The sequence below is a fragment of the Larimichthys crocea genome, chromosome III (genome assembly GCF_000972845.2).
Source record: "Larimichthys crocea isolate SSNF chromosome III, L_crocea_2.0, whole genome shotgun sequence".
Lineage (NCBI taxonomy): Eukaryota > Metazoa > Chordata > Actinopteri > Sciaenidae > Larimichthys > Larimichthys crocea.
The window spans coordinates 10,339,668-10,355,425 of NC_040013.1; the positions used below are offsets into that span (position 1 = coordinate 10,339,668).

The 15,758-nt window shown below is 43.9% G+C and overlaps 1 protein-coding gene across 5 annotated transcripts in view; it reads left to right on the forward strand.

Moving 5' to 3' along the window:
- Positions 1-885: 885 nt before the first annotated feature.
- fgfr2 (fibroblast growth factor receptor 2) overlaps positions 886-15,758 on the forward strand; it is a 39,272-nt gene continuing 24,399 nt past the window's right edge. The window contains exons 1-4 of one of the 5 annotated variants that reach the window (XM_010739284.3): positions 886-1,585; positions 3,798-4,053; positions 11,394-11,651; positions 12,010-12,084. In XM_010739284.3, coding sequence (XP_010737586.1) covers positions 3,873-4,053; positions 11,394-11,651; positions 12,010-12,084 — 514 coding nt within the window. In that variant the 5' untranslated portion in view covers positions 886-1,585; positions 3,798-3,872. The remainder of the gene's footprint in view (positions 1,586-3,797; positions 4,054-11,393; positions 11,652-12,009; positions 12,085-15,758) is intronic. The other 4 variants (XM_010739275.3, XM_010739267.3, XM_010739292.3 and 1 more) reach the window with 4 other exon arrangements.

Below are 15,758 nucleotides of genomic sequence, written 5' to 3' on the forward strand. Positions count from 1 at the left end.
TAGTGTTTTTTTTATTTCCTGCTCTCATGCTCCACCACATTTCAGAGTGAAATATTACTAGTACTTAGTCCCCTGCATTTAAAGGTATAGTTGATGTATACTACACTACTTACATAGGATAGGAAAGGGGCTTTATTTGTCATTGTAACAGTACAGGTACAGTACAACAAAATTGCAAAACCAGTCTGTCCATACATATAATACATGTAATATGACAAGGACAGGGTCTGGTAGCCAAGGAAAGAGAAAAAAGGGATACAACATGGGGAAAGGGGAGGAGAAAAAAAGAACAACCCCCAGCCTGTGCTCCCTGGGAGAAGGACAAAAACACCTCAGTAATTATAGCACATATACAGTACAGATAAAGTATTATTAGTACTTGTTCAAAATTCGAAATTTTAGTTTAAATGCATATTTTTATTTTGTTCTATCACTAATAATGCATACTAACTACTTTATGGGGAAGGTTGATCAATAATGTGTCACATTTTACAAGCTGATCATACTGTACATGTCCAAAATGTGTGTGCTGGTTGTATTTCAGTGATACTACTAAATGCAGGCATTTTCTTGAAAACAGATGATATTTTCCATTGTGGTGTTTCTAGTCTTACTTTCCAAAAATGATTTGAATACTTCTTCCACCACTGCAGCATCTAAATGTACTGAAACACAGAGCTCTGTGCGGTCGTGAGCGTGCATGTGTGTGTGTGTGTGTGTGTGTGTATGTGTGTGTGTGTGTCTCAAACCGCACATGTCGTGACTTGGCCACTGAGGGGCGTTGTTACTGCGGTCTGACAGCTCCGGCGCGGAGCAGGGGCCCTCGCATTGGACCGAGCAAGTTGAGCGCAGGGCAGGCAGGCAGGCAGCGCTGCAATTTGATGGGCGGAGGAAGGCAGGGCCCAAAGGCACTGCGGCCAGGAAGCGGCTCGAATTACACTGGGGGTGCTTGGGGGGGAATGACACCCACTGGAGTGAAGGAGGAGGGCAGTGTGTGGAGACGTAAGGAGGAGAAAAAACCTAGTAAACCTGACAAAGCGTCTGAGAAACAGTGCGAGGACGGAAGAAGAGAAAGAGACGCGAAAGACGCTCTTTTCACCAGGGGAACGCACACTGATGGATTTTATGACATTTTGCATTGGACAGCTATCCTCTTGTACAGTTTAAACCCCGTTTCACCTCCTTAGTAGCTGCAAACTTTCTATTTAGTTGACAAGTGCGCTGCTCGGGAACACTGGGCATGTTTTGCGCCCTAGAAGAAACTTGGTGACGGGGAGGAAAGTTTCGGGGGGACAGCGGTATGGTTTTCCGAGCTGTTTTTTTTAAAGGATAACGCGTGTAAACTCGGATTTCTTTGCATGGCATTGGACTACGCTGTCAGTTGGTTCGGAATATATCCTCTGATCTGAGTTGATGCCGGTTGATTGTGGAATAGTAAACTGAAAAAGGGTTAGCGCCTCGCAGATTTTTTTTTTTGGTGCATTGTGGAGTTGGAGACATTCCTCCCTCTGGATTCAGCTCATGCACTCTCCTCCCTTATCTGTGCATGCCAAAACAGAGATCTCCACGATATTTTTCCTCCCTGGTAAGTATTTTCTGTTTACGTCCGAAGCTTCTTCAAGAATCTCATCTATCAGGGTTCCGGCTGTCATGACAAACTGGCTGCGTAATAGTGGAAATGCTTTGCACTTTTTTTTTTGGCGTGTACTACTCTTTTTTTTCTCATTGCTTAAGGACGAAATAACAACTATTTTATTACTTACAGTTCATTTTAATAGGCAAGAATTCATTTTTGTGACTTTCAGAAGTCTGTGAAATATACCGAGTTATCCACAAAGTTTTGAGATTTTCTTAAGCGTACACCCAACAAATATCAAATGCAATGTCCGTTACTTATAATATTTTCTGCTATCCTTCATTGGAGTTAATTCAGTCCAATCCCCTCTTGTTTATACTAAAGGTGAGGAACTATACAGCACCTTGCATCATCACTTTAGGGCCCATTAACAAGTGTCCTGGTTATTTATTACTTTGCTTAATTTTCTACATTGCATTTATGGTGCCAATTATCCCGTGACCGCAGTTGTTTTTTCACTGCTTGGTGCCGGAGCCCTAAATCACTGAGCAACTCCAAATGAGCCCCCATTGTGGAAAAGCCAACTGATTTGAATTTCAATAGGAATTCAATCAGTGCCAAGAAATTTCATTCAAAGGCCGGTTTAAATGAAATGCTGCGATCGTGCAAAGTCCCTAATGTGTCCAAATGTCATGTTGTCAGCAACATGCTAAAAGAAGAAAGTGTTTATTTCATCATATCAACTGTTTAAGCCTTGTTCTGTTTAGTTTATTTATTTATTTATATTTTATTTTTCAAAAAAAAAAAATCTCTATCCGTTTTGTTTTTACCCTGTTGATTCTTTAGGTGTTGTCGCATTTGATAGCTGCAGAAGCCAGTTTTATTTTTAATGTTGCACAAGTTTAAATGATGTGAAATGAGTGGAGGTTTCTTGGTCATTCTGATCTCTGCTGAAGTTCTTATACAGCGGTGAGGCGACGGTTGATTGGTGCAATGATTAGTTTATAGTTCATCAATAATTCACACTTCTGAACTGTAATGGTGCAAGAATCATTCGTGCAAAATGCAAACTGGTGCCTAACAAAGTCAGGACTCCGGGATGAATTCATGGATTCACGCCGACAGCATGTGAGCTTCCACCATGCGTATCTCCGTGCAGACCCCCCTGAGAGACGAATTAAAGAAAAATCAGCTTGCACATTCTCAGGTTGTCTCTCTAAAAGTCAAACTACATGTGTCTTTGCGGGTAAAAACCAATCGATACGTCCAGCTGGAGCAGAAAGTGCGCAGGGAAGCGTGACTTCACCAAACCTCCAGAGACACTTCAGCACGGTTAAACTGCAGATGTCTGCCTAAACAGATTGCTCTGTGCGTATGTGTGTGTCCCAATATTGCAGTATTGCATTTCAATTAAAGCATTACTGCTTTCATAATCAAGTCACTAAAATGCAATAAGAGTCCCATAGGAATACAATTTACACAGATGCAGCAGCGCGGGCAACAGGTTTGGCGCATCTGTTGCGCACGAGAATCAACGATGCCCAACAAAGCGAAATTGGTGCCACATTAGCTGAAATGTCTCCAATAATATGCCAGAGATATCATCAAAACATATCATGACTCATAAGTTAAGAACAGATTTTATTTATTTATACAAAACAGGAGCAGCTTAGTAAAATGATACAGGAGATTATGTTGGCGATAAAACCGTTTTCCACATCAGATGTGTGTGACATGACATTTGAATAAACATACAAACAGTCTGATCTTTATTGCAGATGTGTGACTCAGGGAGGCAACAAACTGGTTAGACTGTGGAGATTAAGGCAGAGCTACATGGTCTCTTAATTGGATTCTGTCAAACACATTTCAATGCATATAATTATAGATGAGGAGTAAATGTACATTCAGGTTGGTTGTTGACTGTTGGTGCCTCACAGCTTAGGTATGTCTGTGGCATGGCTCGTTTGACAGCATTTTAAAACACTCAGTGTGCCTGTTGCTTTCTCTCGCTTCATTTTTCTGTCAAATATAAAGTGAGAGGGAAAATAGTGCAGAAACAAGCTCCTTAAAATGAGTAATGAGTACTAAATCCACACTAACATATGTTCTATTTTTTTCTCTTCCTTATGCCTTTCTGTTCACACTTCTGTCTACCTCTTCAATCACAACTCTGCCACCACCTTCCCTTCCTACTCTCTCTCCCTCATTCACCTCTCAGCCCAGGTGATTGGGTGAATTCCACTGAGTGACAGACCGACCCGGCAGCAGTTGATGGTTGGGCGGACCCCCTCAGATGGGATCAGTGTCCAGGGGGAGGTGGAGAAGGGGGCAATGGGGAGCGCTGGCCCCCACTAACGGGATGGCCTCTTGGGCCTGGCTGCTGGCCGCCGTCCTGCTGTCCCTGCTGACCGTCAGCGTGGCCCGGCCGCCCCTCACTGCCACCAAGGAGGAGGAGGCCACTCTGGAACCTGAAGGTAAGCAGCAGGGGACGGGAAGGGACAGAAAAAAAGAGCCTGGGAGGTGGAATGAGGAGGTGGGGGGACCATTTGTTTGGTTTGTTTTTAGAGAGCAGGTGTAGGTCTGCCAAGTTTGCTTTCCCCCTTAAACACAACTTTAGAGTTTTGGTTAACTTTTGCATAGTTTTCTTGGAATTCTTGTCCTTATCTTCTTCAGATAAAATCCACAATGAGCCTCCAACAAAATGAGGAATAGTTACATTTCTACAAATTCATTAATTTGAAGATGATACAGTTAAAAAAAAGTGGAAAAGAAGTTTTACTCTTTCTTTTAGTAGTAGAAAACTACTGCTAAGAAAACTTTACTTTTAGCCACTATTTCTATTCATTTAAACTTCACTAAATATCTAAATGAAATAGAACAAATGGACTTCAAGGAAGATTTTGGGCACCGATTAATTAAAATAAACAACTAACCTCAGCATGGCGAGCCTCTTGTCGGCGTGTGATTCACACTTTTTTGTTGTATTTCTCCCGTTGTTGTCTGTGGTAGTTCAGCGTATACTTGAGTGTTAAAGGCAGGTTTATGATCCTGTGTGGGAGGACAACAGAGAGCTGTGAAGGAGGGTGGGACAGTGTTTGTGCTGGCATTTCTCTCATGCCCCCCTTGCTTGGAAAGAAGCACAAAGAGGGAGGGAAGCGAGAGAAATTAGGATAGAGAGTTCAGGGCTTTGCTTTGTTTCTTTGAGTTACAACTGCCTGTGTAAGTTTGTGTTGTAAAAAATATTTCAAAGTCATATTTTTATTGGCAGAATAAAAACCCTTGAGAAACTTTTTGTGAAAGTCTTCTATAACGCAGACAGCTTTTTTCTTTTCTTTTGAGGCTTCTCCATTTTCTGTCTCCTGTCTGGTCAGAGACTAGCTAATTAGAGTTGTTCTGATGGATGGTAACTCACATTCCAAAGCCTTTTGTTCCCGGGCTTTAATCAGCATGATAATTGTAAGTTAGGCCAACAACAGAGCATCACTTTTTTTAAGCCAATTCCCCATGCACACACACACACACACACACAGTCTGCACCACGTCTTGCTCTTTGCCCTAGAGGTCAGGTATCGTTCGTCCTTAGCTACCTTGATGAGAGGCTGCCTGAGCTCTCCTCTCCTGTTGGTGTTTTTGTTGTTCTGTCGCAGACGGTTTGGCTCCAAGCCGCTGGGTTCAGAGCCCCACATGGCCCCCGGACGCTACGCTACATGGCCACAGAGAGGACAGAGGGAGGGAGAGTTTTCCAGAGTTACACAATCCTCCAGGAAAAGTCTAAGAGGATTTGTGCATATTTGACTTCTCCTTTAGATGAAGTGATTACAGAGCGCTGGGCAGTGGTGAAGTCATGTGACTAGAGATTAAGTGGCTAGACCTGGGGGGGTCACATGATGAAGGATCAACGGGGCACAGAGAGGCTGGCCCGCTTATCTGATCCTGAATCAGTTTCCTTGCTACACATGGCAAACAGATAGATTTGTATGCAGCAGCTGTGCGTGATTGAATCAGTGTGTCCACAGCTCCAGTTTGTTGTGGTCTCCTTCTGTTCGCTGCTCCTGACGGGCTGCACTGGTGTCACCTGTAGGGCATCGATATTAGACAGACTGGGTGGCTCTGCCTCCTCTGTCCTAATAACACCCTCCCTATGGAGATGTTTAGGACCTTTCCCCACCAAACGTTTCCCCGCAGCCTCTGTCACACTGCTGCCTGTGTGTGTGGGAGCACTAATTGCTGTAGATTCATCAGATTGCATATCAATATAGTCTCTATAGAGCCTACGCCTGCACCCCTGGTGGCCCTGCTAGTTTGTTTACCTGTGGCTGCTGTAACAGTAGAAGTAGAACGAGCGCGCTGGTTAAGGTGTCCACAACAGACCTATTGTTGTCCCTGTAGCCATAGGGTGCAGTATCTATGGGAGTGTTTACCTTGTCCAGCCACTCTCTGTTTGCACAGTGATTAAGATACTCTGACTGAGCTGAATAACAATGGTACCAAACATAGAAGTTATGTGTGTGTGTGTGTCTTTAACATTGGTATTCTCTGCTCTGTGGTCTGCTCAAGCCCCTCTTTGCATATAATGTGGAATAAGTGTGGCACCAGGCACATTGAATGCAGACTGAATGTGGAGCAGACAAAAGTCAGCTCATGGTTTGGCTGTACTTTCATGTATTCCCTGCCAAACTCTGTTCTTCAAAAAAAAAAAAAAAAAAAAAAAAAGCTCTGATCAGCATGAAGGCAAACACTTCAAAAAATTGGAGTGGTTAAATAAATAAAGGCTACATTATCTGTCAAGGATGAGGCTTTCATGCTCAGACAGACAAAAGAAAAGGATGGGTGCTTGTCAACAAAAGAAAAGTTTTATTACTTGAAGAGTTTCAGGGCTTAGTATGAACATAATTGCTCTCTTGGCATATTTATATATTTATTTGCTGCATGGTTTCTACTCTTAATATATGCTGCACTTTATTTCACGAGATACATATGTTAAACAGAGCAGCCTTTATTTAATTAACAATCATAGTGGCCACTGTTGGTAGTTGTATGTCAGTGTTTCTGTGTGTGAAACTGGGAATGTCAAGATGTTGCAGGCTTATTACCTATCTGTAATACAGTGCTGTCCACACAGTAGGAGAACGGTTGTAAAAGTATAAACGTGTCAGCTGGCTGGTTAATGACATGGAGTGTGTGTGTGACTTTGGCGATGGCAATGGAACTGAACTCTAAACAAACGCAGTGTGTTGGCTGGTGGTGTGACCGGGGGGCAGTTGGGCTGGATATACAGCCTTTACACAATGACTTTTATTAGCCTGCCGTTGGCCGGTGTTAATCTTGAAGGTTTGAGTGTCGTGGTGGTTGTGAGAGTGTGTGTCTGTGTGTGTGTGTGTGTGTGTGTGTGTGTGTGTGTGTGTGTACGTGTACTGTTAGTTGCTTTGGCCGATGTGCCAGAAAATACCTTGTCACTCTACCGCTCAATCTCACACCTGCCTGATAAGAGGCTGGGAAGAGCTGCTACCTGTGCCAGCTTGTGCCTCAGTTCTCAGTGGACTGTCGGTTGTATGGCAGAGAGGAATCTGAGCCAGCAATGATCGGGTGTGGAATGACGGCAGAAAAAGGAGGAGAAACACTGGATAAAACTACTGAATAAGACAAGAAATATATTGATCAAGGGACTAGTCACTGATACAAAAATAAAGCATGAAGTAAATGTCTAATAAAAGTAAACAAAATGATGAAATCCACACAGGAGTAGTTGTAGTGCTTAAGATAATAGATCTGATTAATCACAGATTTGATTCTTGCATAAAAGCCTCAAAGCACTCACTTTTATGGGGCCACTTGCTGTATAATGTAAATGTTCAATTGATTAATCTATCCGCAGAAAAAAACAACAACAACTTGAATCATTTTAGTCATTTTTTCCAAGTAAGAAAGAGTAAAAAAAACAAACATTTTTTTCTGTTGGTTTCAGCTGCAAGTATTTGTTGCTTTACTCTGTTTTATATCATTGTAAACCGAATGTCTTTGGGTTTTGGACTGTTTATTGAACAAAACAAAACATTTGAAGATGTCCTCTTGGGAAGTTGTGACAGGCATTTCCACAGTTTTTTTTTTTCAGATTAGGCAGATTCATTTACAATAAAGTTAGTTTCAGCCTTAGTTTTTACATTCAGCTGATTTAATGTTGACAAGATTAATCTCTAGAGGGAGGATCTACTCTGAGGTCACCAATGCTCAATCTAAAGAAGATTTTGAAGATAAGGGGTAGCCAGTAGGTTAAAGGGGTCAGGTGGGGTTCAGGCAATGCCTTGATGAGGGGTGAAAGGCTGGGCGAACTGGAGGGGCTGTTGCCATGGACGCCTGCAGGAGCCAGTTCATGGAGCTGCTCCTTTGTCATAATAAAAAAAAAAGGGAAAAAAAAGCTAAGGAGGGATTTGAATGTGAAAGGACACAGACATCAGAAAAGAGGCAGAGACAAAAAAAGGGGAGAAAAGTCCTGGGATTTGACTGTGTGAGGAGGATACAGAGGAAAGAGGAGAGGAAAAAAGGAGGGATAAGAGGGGCAACAGAGATAATGTGATTTGGCAGTGTGTGTGTTGGTCTGCGTGCATGCTGTGTGTGTGCTTCCGAGACGGCAGTCATTACATTTAGTCCACCTATCCCGTTGTGCAGGACTCAACAGGGTGGAGATGGGAGAACAGACTTTGCAGTTCAATGCGCCTCTCTGCAGAAGTCAATTCATAAGATCATTTGTGTAAAATGTTGTAAACTCCGCCCACATCGCTGTTTGGCTCTCACTGGCTTGACAAACAGACAGAAAGGCAGACGGGTGGGCACTGGTGAGAATTGCTAGAGTAATTATTGCCAGCCAAGAACGAGGACGAAGAGATAGTGACGAGTGGACAGCCCGAAACTATCACACCTGGTAGACACGTGTAATAGCTGTCAGAGAGAGAGAGAGAGAGAGATGGGTTTTGAAATGGAGATGTGCTTCAGGTGAAGAGAGGCAAAATGATAGTGATGATGGAGGGAGGGAAGAGGAGAAAACTGTTAGGTGGTAGAAATTGAGCAAAAGTGTGAGTCTGTGTGTGTGTGTGTGTGTGTGTGTGTGTGTGTTAGTGTGAGATAGAGAGGCTTCCGCCCCCTCCTGTGGTGCAGAGGGGATGAAACTTTGCAGAGATGAAAAATCTGCAGTGAGTCTTCAACTCAACATGCATCCCTGGATCCTTGTAAACTCTATGAGATCAATGTGTGTGTGTGTGTGTGTGTGTAAGTTGCACCTCTTTTTTCTATTATTTTCTCTGTGTGTAAAAGCTTCCTTAGTCTGCATGTGCGTGTATGTGACACAGGTTCCCATGAACAATCAGGCATGCTGGAGGTGTCAACAGGTTTGGGAAAGGTCAGGATTAGGTCAGTGGGGTCAGTGGGGGGTGGGAGCAGGGGTGGAGATGTGTGGGATGGGGGAAGGTGAGGGCAAAGCTGAAGAGACGTTTGAAAGAGGGGAAACGAAGGAGCAGCAACAGGAGAAGGAGGGGTTGATGGAGGGGGACAGATGGACACTGCAGAGATAAGAAAATGATGAAGGCAGAACTAACACGTGTGTGCTTCCTTTATCAGATCAGATGCACCATTTGGAGAGATTGCTTTCCTTTCCTCTATTTCCCCTCCTTCAAGTCTGACTTCTCCCTGTAGTGTAACACACACTCACACACGTCCATGTGTCTGTGTGAGGATCATCTTTCTATGAAGCACCTCAGTGCAGACTGTATGTGTGTGTGAGTGTTCCAGGTGTTGTCAACCTCACTGAGGGGCCCACCGTCTTGAAGTTGTCCATACATGCTTGCTTCCCAGTAGTTACCTGAGCTGCTTTGTGTCCTGGTAGTTACGACATCTCTAAATCACCAAAAATCCTAAATTAAACATTAAAACGAAAAAAGCTGAAGCCATTAATAATGTCAAAGCAAAGGCAGTGGCCTCCGGTGTGGAAAACCATGTCATAAAAAGTAGCGGAGACAGCTTCCATCAATCAGCACAGGAGCTCCACCTCTTATCAGACCACACACTCAGTCCTGGGGGTGGTGAAGGAGGGGTTAATTATTTCCGGATCGAAGCAAAGAGAAAGAGAGAGAGAAAAAAAAGACAATACAGGAACTGTACCTGTGTGTGTCTACTTGCCCAAGGGCAACATTTAGAGGCTTGCACACATGCCTCGATCGCCAGATTGTGGCGGAATGACTTTCCCTTCCTGCTGAGGTGAGTGTGTGTGTGTGTGTGCACACTTTACGTTTAACACACCGACCGGGCTCATTATGGGGGTGGAATGTTGTTGAAAAGGTGTATCGAGGTACAGGAAAGACTGGGAGTGCCACTGCCTCTATAATTACAACTATTAGCCTTCAGTCAAACTCAGTCATACCGTCATCGCTGGCTTTTTCGTATGCTTTTCCATTGTGCCTCCCCCCTCCTCAAATCTTTTTAATACCTCACTTGTTTGCCCCTTTCCTTCAGTTCTCTCTAAAGAAAAAAAAACACACACACACACACACACACACACACACAGTTTTGGACATTTTTGTACTGCAATAAAAAGAACTTTCCAGTGTTTTCTCACTGTGGATTGCTGCAAAGAGTGTCAAGGTCTATCTGCGTTTGAGCTGAGTGAATGTACACATTTGTGCATGAATGTGTGTGTTAGTGTGTGTGTGTGTGTTAACGTCTGCGAGAGCCTCAGGGTGACTGGAATTGGCTTTGGTATATATGGCAGGAGCCAGCTTGTGTTTCAGGCAGGTTTTCCCCCTTTTGCTCAACATTCAGTTACAGTCTAGAGTTTGCATGGATGATGTAGAAGTGCAGTCTCAGCTACATACACTCTGAATTCCCTTTCATACAGTATATTGGACAGTCACCTTGTTTTCTCCAAGCAGTCGTACAAGTCAGAGGACATGGTGTACACACATGCACTCACAGGCGGATTTGGATTTTCTCCCAGAAGTGAAGGTTTTATGCACTTTGGAGTCATGTGGAGTTTTTTGCTCTCTGCCTTGGCCGGCAGATCCTGTGCAGGGGTTGTAGATCCTCCATGGCTGTGTTATGAAAGACAACCAAGAATTGAGAGATGGAAAACAGAAGAGTCAGGCTACAGCCAGGTCAAGGTTTTTGAAGCTTAGGCTTACAGTCAAAACCAGAGAAAGCCAAAAAAAGAGAGCGTCCCCCTCCCATCTCCCTCTTTACCCTTCTCCTGCCTGACAACCGCTTCCATCCTAGACCTTTCTGGCTGCTTTCCTTTCTGATGGGCAGGCGTGCTGGAGTTTTATTACTTTGTTTTAGGCTGCAGAGATCTATCCGTGCTGCTCCTGCTCACCCACACACACTGGCTGCTTGGCATCTATGCTAATAAGGGTTGGGTGGCTGGAGGAAGGGGGGTGTCTCTCAACACAGTGATGTCCAATTCTTACCCGCTTGTTTTTTTTCTCTACACATGCTGCTATGGCTGTAACTGCATGCTCTGAACCTGTAAACACCAATCACATCACACACTTGATAACAGAATAGTGGTATTTTCTAAGGGCTCCATTTCAAATGACTGACTGGGAGTTTGTGGCAACGACATGTTGGTGTGACGGTTTAAAAAATGGGCCTCCTCTTTTCTGTATTGCCCCTCCTGCGTAAGTTGAATTAAGTGCATCCATTGGGGGTTATGTGGTGTTTTTGTTTCTTAAACTATGGCTTGTTTCTTCCTCTCCCACCTCTTCTTCCTACTTCTTGTGCACCTTCTTCCTTCTTTGCCCCCCCCCTCCCTTCCCCCCCATTCGCTCTGCAGACGCATCGAACAAATACCAAATTTCTAAGCCCACGGTGTGCTCAGTGCACCCGGGGGAGGTGCTGAAGCTGAGCTGCCCTCTGCCGGCGACGGGGACCATCATCTGGACCAAAGATGGCAGCTCTCTGGGCACCAACAACCGCACGCTGATAGAGCAGGAGGTGCTGCAGATTCGTGATGCCACGCCCAAGGATTCAGGCCTGTACACCTGCACCAGCGTGGGCAAAGACACGGTCTGCTTCATAGTGAATGTCACAGGTGAGTCAGGGATGAGACAGATTAGGACGGGATAGGGAGTCTGGAGATTTAGAGTTTGAATCCAGGAAGCGGCCATGGAGCAGATATGGTCAGGGATGAACAACCTGAGTGTAGTTCTTATCCAGTGACTCTGGCATCGTGTGAGTGTGTATGTGTGTGTACACTACTACAGTAGCATACAACTAGATCCATCAGAAAACGACCTCACTCTAACATTGCCTTTACAAATTTGTGTGTGCAAATTTGCAAAACATTTGCGAGAAAGTGACTGCATGAACATTTCTGCATGCAACAGTGTATGTGGGTGCATGCGGGTTTTGCGAAAAGCAGTGGCAGTAACCGTGGTTACTCTGTGCAGATGCCATCTCATCGGGGGATGATGAGGACGATACAGAGCGATCGGAGGACACTGGGGCGGACGGAGAGCAGATAAGTGAGTATGGGAGGAACGAAAGAGTTAATGATGCGCTACACTTCCTCACCAACTCCCTTAGATTAGGTGCCCTTGATCAAGGCACAATACATGGACTGTAGATGCCTGTGGGTGCGCAGATCTGCAGTTTTCCCTGCACAATCACTTTCACTGTGAGTTCATGATAGAAATATTATTTCTATCGTAAACTCAACTTCTCATAAAATATAAAGAAAACTGGGAAATAAAAATGAAAAAAAAAGTATACCTGCAGAGTGCTAACTTGCCTGTGTGCCTTCACTTGATGTGGTCAGCAAGTTGTGATTGTGTTCTGTTTTTTTTTTCATGTAAGTTGATGCAAGAATTCACTGTAATCAACAGCTTTTAAAGTATCGTGTTAAATCTCCCTGTGTAAAATATAAAACCTCCTTTGTTTGAAGCAATGTCCTTTACAAAAATAATGAACAGCCCTAACAGCATGTCAAAACTTAAGTCTGAAGAATGCCGATTATGATAGCCAAACACTTACAAAGACTTAATCCCTAAGTGAAATAATCTACTTAGCTGTGTCAGTGTTTATTAACACAGTTCAAGACGATTATGATTGAGGCAGCAAAGAAAGCGGATGGTCTGTATTCTTTCGCAAACAGAAGGAGACAGTTCTTAGCAATAGCAAAAAACTAATGCCAGCTCTGCCCTGCACACATATCTCTGCTATTCTACACCTTAGCATTCCTTTCTAGGCCTATACTGTGAGATTTTGTGTGTAGTGTATAGTGTGTGTGTGTTTGTGTGTGTCTCCAGGGAATACAGAGATTCCTGGAATTCCTAGTGTCCCTCAGGTAGCCAGGCCTCATGGAGCCAGCCAGTCAGTCAGCTGGGCTCATCCATTATGAAAGATGCCCATCTGGACCAAGTTACCCACCTGATGGGCCTGCGTGTGTGTGTGTGTGTGGGAAAGAGAAAGTTTTCTACCCAAGCTTGTCTATGTGTTTGCCAGTATCTGTAGTAGTAACGTGTTTATGTAGCCATATACACGCATGCATGTGTTCACGTGCACATACACTCATGGAAGTGAGGATGAGGGCTTCCACATCTTGTTAAAATTCTCCACACGCATTGCGTCTCACCGTGAGTCCTCCTCCTCCACTTTTGGACTGACTGTAATTGCCTGAAATCCATTAAATATGGGGGAGAGAAAGGAACTCAGCAAGAGGAAAAAAATGGGGGAGAGGGAAAAGATTCAGCCATTCTGGTGGTAATAAGCTGTTTGAAAACAAAGGGAAAGCTGTTCTGGCAGTACAGTCGCATTTTCTCGCCGTGTGTGTTTCTGAAAATTCAAAACCGAGATTATTATTAAAAGAAAGGGGGAAGAAGAGGAGAGGGGAAAGAGGCAGGGAAGGAGGGGGGGGGTTTGTTGGATCAGTACCAGCATTTCTCTGAGCATGGCGTGGAGCCTTGGCCTCAGGCCGAGGACTGGAGCGAGGGAGGAGGGTGCATGTAGGCGTGGGAGGGAATGAGAGCGGAGAGTGTGGGGTGTAGCTTTTTATTCGTGGCTTCTTCTTTTTTTTTCTTTTGGAGCACTCAGAATGGGTTGGGCATAAAGCCACCATAAAACAGAGCATTTTGATTTGACTTTGTAGAAAAGAAAAAAACATCAGCTGGTGAAAAAAGATGAAAATTGAGAGGAGAGAGTCCAGAGTGTTTGTCCATCATCAGCAGTGGGTGGTGTTATTGGAGGAGACATGGAACAGCCTCTACAGGGACCTGTGAGGAAAGCTGTGTTTAGGGGAAGGGTGAAGGTGGAGGGGTGGAGAAGAGTAGCACTGATGTCATAATGAAGTTAGGGAGCCACGTGGAACTCTGCGTTCTGCATGCATGTCCCGATGCTCTCCTGTTGACGACTGTATTCATTATTGTTTACATCAATATCACTCATTGTCACTGTGCCTCCACTTTAGTTAAAGCTGCACGTCAGGATTTTTATTGGAAGAATAGATCTATCTCACATAATTAAAGTTATGATGGAAAGTGAAGACATAAAGCACTCATGCACAGAACAGTTTTTCTACTGGTAATGGAAAAACATTAGATCATTACTGATGTCCCGCTTTATACTATTATGGGTACTGAAGTGAAAAAATACATCCATTTAAAAAACAAACTATTTGTGACCTCAAGCATGCAAGAGTATGGTCACGATTAGGGATTTATAAAATAAAGTCATATTCGGAATTATATATATCTCATATATATTATGAGAATAAAGTTGTATGCTTATGACAAAAATGTAGTATGAGAATGAAGTCATACTTTAATAGAAATAAAATTAGTAAATAAAGTAGTCCAGTAAGTAAATATATTAAATAAAAGTCATAACCCATTTACCCAGTCAGTTTCTTTAAATAGGGAATGGAGTTCTACATTAATCTACAGTTTACTGCTAGAGTTTGATCAGTTTTGGCTTTTTCACAACAGTGATTTCAGTATTCTTATTTTGTCTGACCTCAGCTGACTTGTTTGCAATGGGTGGGACTCCGATTGATGTCACTGTATATTTCTGTAAACCAATCAGGACACAACAAAATTAAATAAATCATTTAAAGTCAGTGTGGATTAGGTAAAAAAAAAATGCAGCATCGCAAAGCTGAAAACAAGGGTGTTGCAGTGCAGTTTCTCGGAATCTCACATTGTTTCCCCAACGGTAGCCTTTATAATCAAGTGTGCAGAGTTGTCTTTTTCAGCTTGCACAGATGCACGGTGAAGAGAAATTGAGAAATCATTTTAAGTCGAAATACTACAAATACTACTTCGGGTCACTGATGGATTCAGTTCTCCAGAGGAAATTAGAGACGAAAAAAATCTTGACTCATAGCGCAGGAGTTAGATAACCTCAGCTCACCCCAGGCCAGCTTAGGATAAACAGCCGTGAGTGGGGATCCGGATGCACGGGGCTTTGGGGGAGGCGGGGGTTCCTGGAGTCCACAGCAGTTGGGCCAGTGAGAGTTTGGCCTCATCTGGAGAGAGGTCCGAGGGTCGTTTTGTTTGAAGTGCTGCCCCTCCGGACGGAGAGCATGGGAAACAGCATCGCTCACCTTTCATGTCCCAACCTCATCCTCTGACCCAGACTGCCAGTTTGGGGTCAGGGGTCGTTTCGGAGAGACAGCCTCGCAATGGGCCATTCTCTACCTAATCTGTCTCTGTCTGAACGGACGAAGTGATGACAGGGAGAGTTGATAGAGAGAAATGGACTGGACTGAGAGGTGAAGATGCAGGAAGGGAAGCACTGATAGTGAGAGTGAGAAGGAAGAAAAAGAACGGGAATGACTAATTATAGTTTGAGTACTTACCGTATGCATCCATCCAGGAAGGAAGAGCACTGTTTACTGACTTTACTATCCAAGTATGTGTGACTTGTCCGGCTGTTCATGCCAGAGAAAATGATGGGAGGTGTCTGATAGTATGCAGATTGGACAGGCTTAGCACCTCCTGGGATACGAACGTATGTTTGAGGGTCATACTAAAGTCAGTAGTGGTTTTATCTGTGGGTATTCCCTCTGTTGCTCGTACTTCTGCTATTTGGAGAGGAAGTGATGGTGTGGAAGACCGTTTGGGTTGTTGTTTGACTTTGAGTTTCTCTTTCCCTCAGAGTCCCATCTGCTTAGGCAATCATGCTCCCAGGTGCAGAGAGAAAA